The 15,847-nt window shown below is 44.9% G+C and overlaps 1 protein-coding gene across 2 annotated transcripts in view; it reads left to right on the top strand.

Annotated features, from left to right (window-relative positions):
• The window catches only part of Far2 (fatty acyl-CoA reductase 2), a 115,863-nt gene that overhangs the window by 86,731 nt on the left and 13,285 nt on the right, over positions 1–15,847 (top strand). For both annotated transcript variants that reach the window (XM_013352786.2, XM_026787938.1), the window contains exons 3-8: positions 3,188–3,363; positions 6,468–6,647; positions 12,689–12,866; positions 13,124–13,168; positions 14,051–14,169; positions 14,833–14,900. In XM_013352786.2, coding sequence (XP_013208240.1) covers positions 3,188–3,363; positions 6,468–6,647; positions 12,689–12,866; positions 13,124–13,168; positions 14,051–14,169; positions 14,833–14,900 — 766 coding nt within the window. The remainder of the gene's footprint in view (positions 1–3,187; positions 3,364–6,467; positions 6,648–12,688; positions 12,867–13,123; positions 13,169–14,050; positions 14,170–14,832; positions 14,901–15,847) is intronic.

Genomic DNA, 15,847 nt, shown 5'->3' on the forward strand with positions numbered 1-15,847 from the left:
AGGGGGAGGAGAAAGGAGAGGAGAGGGAAGAAGAAAAGGGAAGAGATGAAGAGAGCAGGGAAAAAGGAAGGGGAGGCAGAGAGGAGGAGAGGAGAGAAGGGCTCCCATTTTGGCAGCTTTGGGAAATACAGAACATTAAAATCAGAAAGAGAGTTTCCCTCTTTAAGGACCTATTAAGTGACATAAGCACTGACCTCCATTATCATATTTAATCTTAGAAATCCTTGAAGTGTTTATTAGGTCACAGATGAGAACTTAATCCCAGAGAACTGTCCTCTCCCCAGGGCTGTGTTATCTGTGCCAAAGAGGTGACATAACAAAACAGGAAGGCAGCTCTTCTGAGGCCCCCTGCGTTCTCCACGGCTCTCCTACCTCCCCTTAGAGCCTCTTCCACGGTGACAGAAGAAGCTTAGGTGATAAAGTGTTGCTGGCCACCAGCACCTTCCATTAGAAGCCTAGCGATGATCTCAGGGCTGGTCCCACCCTCTAGGCTAACCCCTTCCTGCCCACAGACTCATTCTCAAAGCACACGATGGAACCTACCTTGTGGGGATGAAGAAGGAAAGGGTGACCAATGAAATATGTGTCACCATTAGTGCTGATGAAAAGTCACTGAAGATCTGACACGGGCAAAGCTGTTCCCAAGAATAGCTTCACATATTTGATTTTCAATTCCCTGAGATCACGGGATGATGCAGTCCCACGATTAGCATTTTAAGTAAGTGTGCAGCAAAGGAAGGCCCCGAGAACTTCTCAACTTGTTCTTGTCACACGCACAATACAGCCCAGACTCTGTGATGGCGGAAGAGCGGAAGTCTTTCCAGAACGCACGCGGTTCTGGTACACACCTGGAGTGTGTCACCTGCCATAGGTGTTACACACCTGGCACCAAGCACAGCCGCCCACGCTTCCAGGCAGTCTTAACCACAGGATCACACCACGTTGTCCGGTGATGTTAAAGCAATGGTCCTCACTGAAGCTATGAAAAACTTCAGTGTTTCAAAGTGCACAGCTGCGATGCAACCTCTCCCCACCCAACATCCGCTCCCCCTCTTCAAAGTCAGTGTCCACAGAACCACAAACAAGTTAGTGAAGAAAATTCTACCGTAGACTCAAAAGGCTTTTACAAAGTCAGTTACTGTCGGGGGGGATTGCAAACATTTCACACAAACTCATACATATGTTGCATGGCTAAAAAGAGCTACTGCGTGGAAAACACTTGATTGTAAAAGCAAACATTTAGCATATTTATGGTGGCTCAAAGTCAGGACTGCTAAAGGTCTGTCTCTAAGAGCCAGAGTGTCCTCTTTGGTGAGACGGAGCATTTTATCAACCTTATCTGTCCCAGATGTCAAAACAAAATACTAAGGATTGACCCAATTCCCTGATTATTTTCAGAACTTAGTTCACCTCCCGATAGGCAGCCCTAGCATGTAGAAATGGAAGCTCAGAGGCAGGAGCGTGACACTTGCTGGCTGCCTGTGGGATTGGTTTCCTTCCCTAGTCATCTTCATCTAGCTCCAAGGATTTGTGAGCCTGCTCTTGCCTGGATGCAAATAAAATATGACTTCTCTGACTACCTGGAATTTTTTTGCTGCTGTGTTTTGTTTTTGAGATAGGGTCTCATGCAATCTATGTTGGCCTCAAAGAAAAGATGCCCTTGAACTTGAGTGCTGGGATTGCTGATGTAGTTACTGTGCCTGGTTTTTTGCAACGCTGGGGGTGGGGGGGGTCAAACCCAGAGTCTTGTTGGTGGGAGGCAGCACTCTGACAGCTGAGTTGTATCCTAAGCCCAAATTTAATGTTTTATTACTCAACAAAAGAGCCTGCTACTATGAACCAAGGAGCCCGCTATCTTCAGAGGCTGGCAACAAAGGGTATTATTGCCTTAAGTTTAAGAAACCAAAGACAGACTCTCCCTGTTCTTTAACACTTTTCTAAACATTTATCCCCATGGATACTATATGAAAATTCCACCTTAGCGAAATGGTTGGAAACAAGATTGTTCTGTGTTTTCAAAACAACAGAAAATGCAATTTTAATCTAAGAATCTCTGTGTGGTGGGGAAAGCAGAGACTCAACCCACTCGCATGAGTAGATGTAACAAGAGCTAAAACTGTTATGTTCATCTCTTCTCCCTTCAAAAAATAAATTAGAATGCTAAAAAAAAATCAGTTAAAATCCAGTGAAACGATCCATGAGCTCGTGTGACCCTTGACATTAACTGCCATGGATATCAGAGTATGATTACATAAAATTTCTGTCTTACTCCTAACATGGTCACCTATTTCTTTTATTTTCCAATTACATTAGTGCTTCTGTCTTTGTCACTGAGCCAATTATGCAAGGTAATGTCATGTTGTTTGCTAAAAAGGCTGTAACCCGGCCCTTTGAAAGCCATTATTTCGCATGTAAAAAGTAAGAACTTTTTGTGTGTGAATTTGTGTGTAAAACTGTGTAAACACGAGGCTACCCTAAAGGGCAAAGGGAGTCAGGTAAGAAGGTGATGACCGTCTCAAGTTACGGCTTTCATGGCTGTGATAAACACCGTGACGGAAGAAACTCGGGGAGGAGAGGGTTCATTCCACTTACACATGACTGCTCGTCCCTGACGGAAGTCAAGCAGGGCACAAATCTGGAGGGAGAAAGTGATGCAGAGGCCATAGAGAAGGTCCGCTTATTGCCTTGCTCCCCATGGCTTCCTCAACCTCCTTTCTCATAGCAACCAGGACCAACATCCCAGAGGTGGCACCACCCACAATGGGCTCGGCCCTGCCCCCGTCAATCACTAATTAAGAAAACGTTCTACAGGCCTGCTACAACCCAGTCTTGTGGAGGCATTGTCTCAGTTGAGGGCCCTTCTCTTAGAAGACTCTAGCTTTGGTCTACTTGACTTAAAATGAGCTAGGACGGTGGCTATCACCCTCTCGTCTCCAGGGCAAAGTTCAAAATATGCACCTGACTGCTAGACATGCCTTTTCATATGTTCCTGGGGTTGAGAGGGTCCAAATTACACCAAATGGACAAAATAAAGTGGAGGGGTTTCGACTACGGAGAAACCTCCACTGAAAATATCACTATTGCAACTGAAAACGGGTTTTGAGAGCTTCAGTGGAAGGCACACATCCAAAGGAAGGAAGGCTTTGTGGTGTTAACGAGGCCCATGGCCTGTGGATTTCTGTTTCAGCTGTTTGAGAAAGTCAAAGAAGTCTGTCCAAATGTGCATGAGAAGATCAGACCCATCTCTGCAGACCTCAACCAGCGCGACTTCGCCATCAGCAAGGAGGACATGCAGGAACTTCTGTCTTGCACCAATATTATCTTCCACTGTGCGGCTACTGTACGCTTCAATGCTAGTCTGAGGTACATATGCTCCCTCTGTACTCTCGTGGCTTATAGCGCTCTCTCTCTCTCTCTCTCTCTCTCTCTCTCTCTCTCTCTCTCTCTCTCTCGTGTGTGTGTGTGTGTATGTGTGTAAGAGTCTTCACGGAATCTGTAAAAATAAAAAGCAGAAAGGAAAGAAAGAACCACAAAACGTGCCAGTGAAAAGCTTAAAAAGAAAACATAAAAGAATGTTCATAATGTCTCCACGTCCCACGGTGCGGAGGCCGCAGTCCTTCATGGTGTGCACACACGCTCACCTTTCTACCTGCTTCTACAGTTATGCAGACATGGGTGTAGTCGGCATAATAACCAGGCTAGCTTAATATGAAACAGCAAATTTTAATGAAGGAATAGCTTACAACACCAGGGATCCAGCGATAAGCAGGAGATATAGAAAAAAAAAAAAGAGAGAGAGAGAGCGGAGGGGCTCAGGCCGCCAGATTTATATGTAAACATTAGCCCGAGGCGAATACGCCCCCCATTGGGCGGAGTTCCCCCTACACGTGAGCTCAACTTCCAAGAAAGGAAGCTCCTGTTGGGAGTTCTGTCCCCTGTCCGGGGCTGCTGGAATGACAACGGGCATGGTATTGGGCATTTTTCTTTATTTCCTTGATGATTGGAAAGGTTGACATGTTTAAATGCTTATGATTCTTGCCGATTGCTTTCCAGATTACTGGAAGCATGCACACAGTAACTTTATGTTCTAGAAGGTTCGGCGTAGTTCAGGTTACTCTCATCTTTCCACTCCTCGTAGGTTAATGGTATAGTCACAATTCTTGAATTACTACCGTAATTTCATTTTTAGATTTAGATGTTTGATCCATATTTGAAATGTTTCCATTCATTCATTATTTATGTATCCACTTATTTTGAGACAGGTTCTCCCTATATAACCCTGGCTGGCTGTCCTGGAATTCACTACATTGTCCAGGCTGGTCTGGATTTACAGCTGCCCGCCTGCCTCTGCCTCCTGGGCGCTGGGATTAAAGCTGTGCACCACCACAGCCAGCTCATTTTAAATGCTTTTAACTATGAACAGAGATAGCCAGGGAAAAATATTGAACTGGGTATGAAGACAATAGTCTTCCTTTGCTCTAACAGACAGTTCTTAAACAACGCCTACCAAAGGGCTAACTTTTCTATCTATACAAAACCAAATTCTTGTCCTAAATTACTAAAAACTGATTTTCCACTGATAGACTTTCTCAGAAAATATCGCACTATTTGAAAAACTAATTTTGATTAGGCCATGAATACTCATAGAATACTTTTAAAATAGAAATACCTCGATTATTCTCATGTGGGGCTATTTATGTAAATTTAGTGTAATTTTTCAAAGTTACCTTGAGTACATAGATTCATTTAGAAAAAGCTAATTTATTTAAATTTTTCATGTTACTTTGAATATATGATTCATTTCGAAAAAAACAAACATTTCAAAAATACTGATTCTTCCCATTCAATAACAGTCTGTTTCCCTTATTCCATTTTACTTCATTAATGAAAGGGATGAAATTTTCTCTGTCCACTTACGGTTCCTTTAAGTAAGGTGCTCATTTGAATGTGTGCCTTCAGGCCGTTGCAAGCTCGAGTTTTCATTTGGATACAGAATGCTACTTCAACATGTTGCCATAATTTTTAGTAGATATTTTACTGAATGGATCATCTGTATCCTAATTTTTATAAGCTTTGCTTATTTTCCAAATAAATAATTTTAGAATATGACAGCAGTTTTTGTGACTGGGCGTTCAGTGCTTGACATCTGCTCATTAACTTTGTTTTTCTCTCCCATAACAGGGTAGATCCTTGTAGCGACGTCAAGGCCTGACTGGCAATGTTTGTGGGCCTCCTTCCTACCCCGGAGAGGCAATACTCCTAGCCTCTTACTACAAGGCATAGCTTTGGGCAGAACTGGAGTGTGCTATCTTACCACTTCATTAGTAAATTTATTAATTGGGAAATGGATATAAAATGTCATTTAAGTTATTTGCAGAAAAAGAGCCAGAGAGATGATGGCATAGAAGAACATGTATGACTCATGCAGGGGATCCTAGTTTGGTTCCTAGCACCTGCATCAGATGGCTCACAACCGCCTGTAACCCTACTTCCAGGGCACCTAATACCTCTGGCCTCTGTGGGTACCTACACCCAGACGCACGCATGCACACATGCACTCACACACACACACACAGAGTGTGTAGGATCTTTTTTTTTTTTTTTTTTTTTTTTTGGTTTTTTTGAGACAGGGTTTCTCTGGGGCTTTGGAGCCAGTAGTGCACTCTGATCTCGAACTCACAGAGATCCACCTGTCTCTGCCTCCCGAGTGCTGGGATTAAAGGCCTGCGCCACCATCGCCCGGCCACGTGTGTAGGATCTTACAGTCTTTCTCTTTTCGGGTTAACTTAGAGAAATAGATTTCCTGATGCTGGATAAAGGGTCTGCCCCTTGAGTGAATTCTGGCCATCTTGCTGCTTCTGCTGAGTTTATAGAGTTTTCTACAGTATCGGCTACAATTTAGGATCTGACATTAATCTCCGTGGCTGGCCAGGATCTTTTCAACAGCTTGCATTGCTCTTCCTGGTTCTCTCCGTGTTATTTGTTTGTCTTGTCTTCTCGGGTCTTCGCTTCTTTGCTTTTGTTCTGTCAATGGCCCCTTCTGGAAGCCACTTGATCAGTTCTGAGGACCATGTGTTTTTCTGTTTTACCGATTAGAACCATGTAACCTTAGACACTGTGTGTACAGTGCTGCCATGACTAAGACTGAGGACCCCCATATAGCAGGAGCTAAGAACCCCACATAGCAGGCGCACATTACAATTTCAAGTGTTACAGAACTGTGCAGCCAGGGACCAATTCTTTTCCTCCTTGTCTCATGAAGTGCCACCGAGATCTGAGGCATCTGCCTGTTACTGAAGAAGGTATAGTCATAGCACATACACCAGTTAGAGCTTGGTACATTCGCCGCTAGGGTAAGTATGGCATGCCAGTCACTGGAGGAGGTACACTCACGGTCTGGTACACCAGGTACGGCAAGATAGGATGCTGAGCGTCTTTACCGCTTCTTTCTGCTTTGTCCTCTCCAGAGAAGCTGTGCAGCTGAATGTCACCGCCACCCAGCAGCTCCTGCTGATGGCCAGCCAGATGCCAAAGCTTGAAGCCTTCATCCACATCTCTACCGCCTTTTCTAATTGCAACCTGAGCCACATAGATGAGGTCATCTACCCATGCCCTGTGGAGCCAAGAAAGATCATTGACTCCATGGAGTAAGTTGGGTTTAATGAAGGAACTGGGAGGCAGCGACGGCTTTCCCTTTGGTTTCTTTGTGGTTGTTAATGCAGTTAAGAGGTAGGACACTTTGAAAGCTTTGGGGAAATGATTCACCTGTCTCTACTAGTCCCTTCTTCCAGTGGGAAATATGCTCCGGGAGGGAAGGAAGATAGAAGATTCATGTGTGGATGTACTAGGAATTGATACAGAGGCATTGGGGCCAGGGCCTTGTGCATGCTAAGTAAGAATTCTTCCCCTGAGCTACATCCTCGGCCCTGAAGATCCCTAAAGAAACCCCTTGTTGAGGATAGGGCTGCAGAAACACTGGACCACGAATGTATCCCTCACAGCACCACCAGACATATAGAGGATCAGGAGAGAAATTTTGGAGGGCTGGAAACTTGCTGTGTAACCTGGGGAAATTGTTTTAGCCTATCTAGCCCCCACTCCCCGGTCCATCTCCGTGACGTTTCTTGTTGCTCTGATAAAATACCCAATCAGAAGCAGCCTTTGAGGAAAGGGCTTATTTGGGCTCAAGGTTCCAGGTTAGTCCATCCTGACAGGGAAGTTGTGGCTGCAGCAATGGCAGGAAAACAGCCACGCTGAATCCACAGTCAAGAAACAAAAACCAGGAACCCTCCTGCTCATCCCATTGCCTCCCGTCTATCCCGCACAGGAACCCAGCACAGGGACCGGCGCCTCCCATTTCAGAGGGGGGTCCTCCCACCTTAGCCAGCACACTCACAGTCAGCTCAACCCCTCACACAGGCCCAGCGGCTAACCACCACAGACCCCACCTGACAGTTGTGATGATGAGCACACTTATGTAAATCAGTTGGTACAGTTCTGGGGAGGAATGGTTTTTGGAGGAGAATCTAACCCTTCCAAACTCTCGCAGGGGGTGATCTGTGAGTGGGTTCTACGGAGGTATGCTTCCCTGCCTGTGCTGAAGTGGCCACCAGTCAGTTTTCTCTAGTTGCCAGCCAACAAAAATCACCCTCGTCACAGGATATGGTTCTGGTTTCAGGAGTTTGTTTCTGTTTTCTCTGTTTGGCTCCAACTGTTTGAGCTTCGTGTCTTTAAATTCTACATTTAAAAAAATCATGGTTCAAAAATGACCGCTTTCTGGTGAATCTGCCAGCGTATGAATTCCCGCAATGCTGTAATTGCATCTGAGGTATTGGGAGCTTATCTTGCTCCTCTCATTTCTGCCTCTCCTGGCTCTGAGAGTCACTCAAAAATCTTCAAAATGGAGGTCACTGTAAATGGAGGCTCCTCAATTGTTTCCCAACCGCCCAGACCCAAATACTCACACAGAAACTGTATTAGCTACAACACTGTTTGACTTGATGCGGGATTCCCCTCTGTATGCTGTGAATAGGTTTTGTTACCATTGGTTAATAAAGAAGGAAGCTGCTTTGGCCTATAGAAGGGCAGAATATAGCCAGGCTGGAAGATAGATAGATGATAGATAGATAGATAGATAGATAGATAGATAGATAGATAGATAGATAGATGATAGATAGATAGATAGATAGATAGATAGATAGATAGATAGATAAAGAGTAGGCAGAGGCAGAGAGATGCCATGTAGCTGCCGAAGGAGACAGATGCTGGACAGTTGCCAGTAAGTCACAGCCTAGTGCCGATACACAGATAGAAATGGGTTAATTTAAGATGTAAGAGTTAGTTAATAAGCCGGAGCTAATAGGCCAAACAGTGTTGTAATTAGTATATTTTCTGTGTGATTCGGGTCTGAGAGGCAGAGAAACAAACAAGCAGTCTTCGCATACAGGTCATTTAGAGGAACTGGCACAAGCAAACAGCATTTCAAGTTAATGGTTCCTCTGGAGAGTTGCAGAAAAGACACATGTGGTTTGATGCCCAAGTCAATTCAGATACATCTATAGAAAGCCCAAAAGCATGTTCAATATGGAATTAAAGTTTGTCACCAAGCTTCCCTCTCACAGAGGTACCTCCTCCCTAACTGTGGTTCCCAAGAAGAGAGCCCACCTGCTTGATTCAAGAACCAGAACTGAATTCCCAAAGTCTCATCCACTGTCCTCCTTCTGATATCTGAGAGGGGACTATGCAATTGGAAACCTCTGAGAGTTCACCAGAGACAGGGGAAATAGTGTTCAGCTCACCACAGTGAAGGGCTCCTTGTGCTACCTCCTCCTTCCAAACTCTACACAGATGCAGGTGCTAAATACTCCAAGGCTAAAAAGGAAGAGCTTCCCTCCCAGAGAAGGGGCCAGTTTGCTGTCTTGTCTTCAGTACATCCGGAGCTCTGGCGGGTATATCTTAGAAGTCCATAACTTACAGTCAATATTGGGGACAAAGAGGAAATTCCTTCCTCTCTGGAATGCTTAAATTCACTGTGAAACGAATGCATCAAACTGAGGGGACTGCCTTCTGCACTCCAGCAATGGGGCCAATATCTTCACAACCCCATTTCCTTCTGTGTCTGCCTGTTCTCTTATATCTCTATCCATTCCCGCTTCCCTAAACCTTACAGGGTGTAGAAACTGACTCCTCCGGAGGACATGGTGGCACATAAGGAAACAGGATTTCCGGGACAAAAGGATGATGAGACACATGAATAATGAAATGGAATCCCTGCTCTCTGGACCACTCTTCAGAGAGCATCATACACATGTCAAACACATAGGCAACAAACACAACCTGAGTGGAGGAGAGGAGAAAAGGTCACTGTAAAATTTCTACCATTCTCTCCCAGAACGCTTTCCCTGAAATACCTGTAGCTCCGTCTTTCCGAAGATAAACTGGGGGGAGATACATACTCCTCATTTCACTCAACTACCATATAAACAAGAAGCTATTAATACCATAATATTAAAAAAAGGATAGTAAGTTAGACGAGCCTGTGCTGTGTGTAACTGCATCAGACATATACCTACTGCTAAGGTCTCCAATGACTTTAGGTTTCTTTTAGAGCAACTTAAGTAGAATTTTAAAGCTGGAGACTCGTGCAAAGAAAGTGAAGTCAAATTTGGGAGCTAGGGACATGTAGGTTCAACACATGTCCGTGAATATACTGCAGAACATCCAGTTGATTTCAGAAACGCATGTTGGTTCATGCAGTGTCTTTTATACCATGCTGAGTTACAGTTTTGAAGAACTGATGGGAAAGAGAAGAACAGAAAGCGGTGACTGGGCACTGGAGAGGGCCCCAGGCAGCAGGAGATGGGCCTTTGTCACACTACCCTCGCCTCTGAATCCAGAAAGGGACTAGACAGGACAGAAAATGGTCAGAGGGGCAGAAGAAGAAAAGTTACTTTAAAATCAACTTTATTAAAACACAATGCCACCACTGGCCTGGGAGTGGAGTGTGTGCAAAGCCCTGGGTTTGATCCCTAGCACTGGGGATGAAAGCAGGTAGAGGGGTGGGGTAGGGAAAAAGAGGGAGCTCTGCTGCATTGGTTCGTTTATAGGTACGTACAGCCATGCTCGTCCTCACAACCCAAGAATTAGAACAGACATAACCAGCCATCTTTCCTGGGGAAAATGGAGGGAGCACAGAAGAAACTGAGCTGCGGGGCACATGCAATAAGCTTTCCTACCCGCATCCCTAGGAATCTACGGAGCCAATGTTCTCGAAGACACTTTGTAGAGCCCTCGGCTATAACCCTTTGTAGTGAGCAGCCATTCCTTGTGGTGTGGCATCGACTCCCTGTGGGTTCTAGGTTCCGGCGTTTCCCCTAAATTGTGGGTTCTAGGTTCCGGTGCCCCCTAAATCGTGGGTTCTAGGTTCCGGTGTTCCCCTAAATCGTGGGTTCTAGGTTCTGGTGTCCCCCCTAAATTGTGGGTTCTAGGTTCCAATGGTTCCCCCTAAATTGTGGGTTTTAGGTTCCAATGGTTCCCCCTAAATTGTGGGTTCTAGGTTCTGGTGTTCCCCTAAATTGTGGGTTCTAGGTTCCCCTGAAATTGTTTTTCCTTGCAGCCTTGCAGGAACTAGACTTGGTTTCTGTAATTTGTATTGGCGTAGGAAAAGTGATCTTGGGTTGGTCAGTTCACGACCTGCCTACAAATGAGATGAAGTGAGACCCGTGCAGCTACCCTCCGCATCTGTGACTTCTCAGCCAAGCCCCTGCTAATCTGATTATCTGTGCTTGCACTGAACCGCTGTGGGCTTTTGGTCGTTACTCCACACACAGTACAACAAACATGCATACTGTGTTACATTATGCTCCATGTTACAGGTAATCAAGATGGTTTAAAGTACACATGAGGATAAGCATAGGTTATATTCAAACCAGTTTCCTTTGGATAAAAAGTGGAATCAAGGGGGTGGTCCTGTCTTATCTATCACTCTTCCAATCCCCGTGTGGTCACTAAATTCTTTTTGACATGTGTATGTGTGTACAATGTGCATGTATGCATGTTCACATATGTGAGCACAGAGATGCATATACACACGTGGGTGCCTAAGGATGCCCAAAGTTGATGCCAAATATTTACCTTTCTCAATAACTTCCAGAGTATACAGCAAGGTGAAGTCTCTTGGCTGTCTTGGAGCTTGCTGATAGGGTTAGTCTAGCAGGACACCTTGTTCCCGGGAGCCTGTCTCTGCCTCCCCAGTGCTGCTATTACAGAGAGGCCACTACATTGGCTTATGTGGGTTCTTGGGATCTAAACTCTACTGCCCAACACTTGCATGACAAGGACTTCACACACGGGGACATCTCCTGTAGTCATATAATTTAATGCCCTCTATTTCTCTGTGTGCTTGGAGTTGTTTCAATTCTAGGGATTTCTCTACCTTTCTATATTCAACCCAATGGTGTCTGGGTGTCCAGGTTCTATTCAGTACTAAGAGAAGAAAAGGAAGGAAAATGGGCTCATTATGGCCAGCCTTTGCATTCTACCCCGCTGTCAATGAGATGGATTCAAATGCAGTCCTGACTGAGCACATATTATCAGACACAGTGTTTAACCATTTGTCCTAAATGTGGAAGGGTAACTGCTAATGTTTTCTATAATCAGAATTGTAAAGTTAGGCATATATATTTATATTCTATAAAATAAGAACACACACACTAAACGTGTTGGTGAAGAACTGCACAGGCAGGACTGGCAAGATGCCTCAGCGGATAAGAGCACCCCCACCTGGTCTGCTGACTTGAGATCAGGCCCCAGGATGCGCGTGACGGAGGAGATGAACTGGCAAAGGCACACTCCCCCTGTTACACACGCAAGAAAAATATAGTTTTAAATATTTTAAAAACGATTACTTGAACATATTCAGGCAGTCTGAAAATTTAAATTATATCCATAATGTACAAAATAACTCTGCTACCTAAGAGAAGCACTAGATGTTTAAGTGACAATAACGCTACTCTTAGGGAAGTGTCAGTCAACATGGAATTACTACAACTTTTGTAGACTGTTTTCAGTTAGGCGGATGCTCTGGTGATGCCTGTCACCTCCAAGTGGAGCTACCCAGTAGCCGTGCGATTGTTGCTTCCTCAGAACATTGGACTCTTCTTCCACGCCAGAGTCACTGCAAAACCCTCAGCAGTCACGAAGTCATTAGCGCATATTCTAAACAAATCCTCAGAGTATGTGAGAATTACGTCTGCCAAATGTAACTGCTTTATGGAGACAGTGGAATTGTAAAAACTAAGAACTGCAGGTTTAAGACTGGTACAAGACTTCAGTGGAGGAGGACCCCCTGAGCTGGGGAGGACAGTGCTGGCTTGTTGTGGGACACAGGTTGGCACTCACACCCGTGTTTAGTGGACACACTAGTGAGACTTTAGGAGTCGATTAGATAGGAGTGGCCTGTGAAGCAGTGAATTGCATATCTGTGAAAATAGGGGGAGAGGAGCATACTTTAACTAAGATATAAGGAGAAGGAATGATTTGAACATATATACTTGTCCTTGCGACCCTGAGGTGATGGTCTCCAAGATTCAAGTCAGAAGGTGGAAGTTTAGTTTGACTGGCTTGTGTTTCGTATTGCTCTCTCGTGCTGTGGATGTTGCTAGAATTTTTTTTTCCCCTCTGCTTTCAGATGGCTAGATGATTCTATCATCGACGAGATCACCCCCAAGCTGATCGGGGACCAGCCCAATACGTACACCTACACCAAAGCCTTGGGAGAGATGGTGGTACAGCAAGAAGGTGGAAACCTGAATGTGGCTATCATCAGGCCGTCCATAGTGGGAGCCACCTGGCAGGAGCCTTTCCCGGTCAGCAACTCCTCCTCCTTCGCCTTAGAAACCACGTCTTTCGGATTGCTCTGCTCCTCCTCCTCCTTTTACTTATCCCTTCATCCCTTCTCCCACTCTCCCTTTTCCTTCTCTTCTCCCGCATTCTTTATGACCCATCGGTTAGTATTATAAACGGATGTGTGGGTGCACCCATTCACCCTGCCACACACAGGCTGGGCTGTCCAAGGGTAACAGTTTTCTGAAATGTGTAAACCAACTGAGATCTTTCTTTCCAGGGTTGGGTTGACAATTTAAACGGACCCAGTGGACTCATTATTGCGGTATGTACAAATATGAGAAAATAGCCCCTTGAAATGGGTAGTGTAACGGAGACCTTGGTGTCCACCTTGTGTGGTGATAAGGAAGTAGCTTATCCAGAGCTTTGACCTTCAGGACAGAGGCGACTGACGTGCTCAGTTGCTATTCCAGAGTTTTACTTAAATGTCTGCACGCTGAAAATTTCCCTTGGGTGCTCACAAGGTGAAGGTATTTTCTTTTCATTGCCTTATTAATGGCTTGAACTAATACAGTCAATCACGTATAAAGAAAAAAATATTAGCCTTCTGTGGCTCAGTAGGTAGGGTGCTTGGTCTAGCACACTTAAAACCCCGAGAATCACCCCCAGCACTGGGCGTGTGAGGCAGCTCACACCTGTAATCCCAGACCGCAGAGAGCCAGATGGATCAGAACTTCAAGGCAAAATGCACAAGCTGGTGTGCATGTGTTGTCTTACTTCTGCCTTTCCACCCTCTTTCTGTTCCCTGAATGCTTTTGTTCCTTTCCCCAGGACAGTTTAGATGGGAGTAAAAATCATTTGAACGTGGGCTAGAATCGGTTTTATTACAGAGGACAAAAGCACAATGACTCGAATTCCACCCACTCATTATATTTTTTGGAGGCAAAGATGTAGTTTAGACACACGCATGCACGCATACACACACATGCACACACACACGCATGCACACACACATGCACACACACGCATGCACGCACACACACATGCACACACACGCATGCACTCATGCATGCGCACACGCACGCACACACCTATGGATCCCTACAACAAAAGAAGGGGCCTAGTGTCCAGCTCCCACACAAAGCGGCTAGTCCCGACTGTGACCTCACACCTGGTTTATATCCTATGCTCCATCTCTCCTGAGCAGACGGGGAAAGGATTTCTTCGGTCCATAAAAGCTACTCCCATGGCAGTGGCAGACCTGATTCCAGTGGACACAGTGGTCAATCTCACCATAGCAGTGGGATGGTATACCGCAGTTCACAGGTAAGCATGCTTACACGAGCTTCTGAGAGGGGACGGGGAAAGCAATGGCAGTCACACCTTCCCTCTGCAGGCCTCCAGGGTGGTAGGACAGGCTTGCTCCAGTATCTCAGAATTCCCAACAGACTTTCCTATATAGGCTAAGGTGTATGAATACTGATTAACACTTGGCGGGTCATAAAATAATTTGCTATTAAACCACTTACCATGGAATTTTTGAATAACCAAAAAGCTTTTCTTTCTATTCAGTACCTTAAAGTAAATTCACCTAGTTGGTGAAACGGCAGCACGGTTCCTATTTTTTTGTTACACTGCTGTTTATTTGCTGGAAAATGCCAAGAGATAAGACAGGAAATTTGCCGACATGAAGTAACGGCTAGGGAGACGGTGTGATCGTGGCTCTGTGAGTAAAAGACAGGAATGAACTTTTCCCATGTGAACTCAGGCACGCATGCATGTTCCACAGGTCACACCTATATTGATATGTGTTCTTTCTCTTTCTTTTTTCGTTTTTCGTATCAACCCAAAGCAAGAACAGAATCTGAGAGTCTATGTGGATCACAGTACCAACAGGGACTCTGATGCCTACCTCAGTGTGAACTTTCCTTTATTTCTCATTAGTTATCAGTGTGATTGTATTTATTTTACTTTCCTCTTATCTTCCAGACCTAAATCAACATTAATCTACCATTCCACATCTGGGAATCTCAACCCCTGTAACTGGTATAAAATGGGTGAGTGCCTTTCATATATAAGCGAATACCTACCTCTGTTGGCCAGGGAAACCATGGTGTGGGAGGAAGTCATAATAAAACAAAACCAGGCATAAAGAGAGAAAAATCACTATAGATTGTAAATGTGTTATAGTCATGGTAACGTATGCGTGATTACATGGAACAGTCCTAGAGGAGACTTTAGAAACAACAACGAAACCAAGCAAAGTTGGCAAAGATGAGCAATGTTAACGGTGATCTGCACTCCCCAATACACACACCTCACTCTTGGGGACTATTTCAGGAAGGTCACCTCACAGCCCACCTGTAATGGAGCGGTGTGTTGTTCATCCATTTGCACAGCTGCCAGCCCCTGTCCTGCCCCAACTGTGCAGTACCTGTGATGCTAAAAGTGTTTTGTTGGTGACAGATCTCATCCATCTAGGGATCCGCCTGGCAAATCCACCGATAGTACCTGCCTTTGTTGACTCAGGAGTTTGTTTCCTTGCTCAAGTCTGAGATTTTTGGCTCTCTAGCTGTGGTAGTGTTCTGATTCCCACTTAGAGCACACACACTGTGTTATCTGTGCTTGCAAAGTTGAATTCTCTGTGATCAAGTTCCTTTCATCATAAACCCAATTATTTAGATCACATATCTAAATCAGAATTGATTTCAAAATAGTAAGAAATCTGCTTTGACATCAGTAACAGAAGATATCTAAGATCTCACCCATATAAACTGATATTAGTATAAGCAAATAAGATATTGTAAACTCAGGGCAGGAGCGATGGCCCACAGGTAAGAGTAGGTACTACGCTTGCAGAAAAGCCAGTTTGGTTGCCAGCACCCACATCGGTTGACTCACAACTGCCTCTAACTCCAGCTCCAGAGGATCTGATGCCTCCTTCTGGCCTCTGCAAGTCCTTTACTCAAATGCACCTACACACAGACACACATATATACACACA

The sequence above is a fragment of the Microtus ochrogaster genome (genome assembly GCF_000317375.1).
Source record: "Microtus ochrogaster isolate Prairie Vole_2 chromosome 14 unlocalized genomic scaffold, MicOch1.0 chr14_random_2, whole genome shotgun sequence".
Lineage (NCBI taxonomy): Eukaryota > Metazoa > Chordata > Mammalia > Rodentia > Cricetidae > Microtus > Microtus ochrogaster.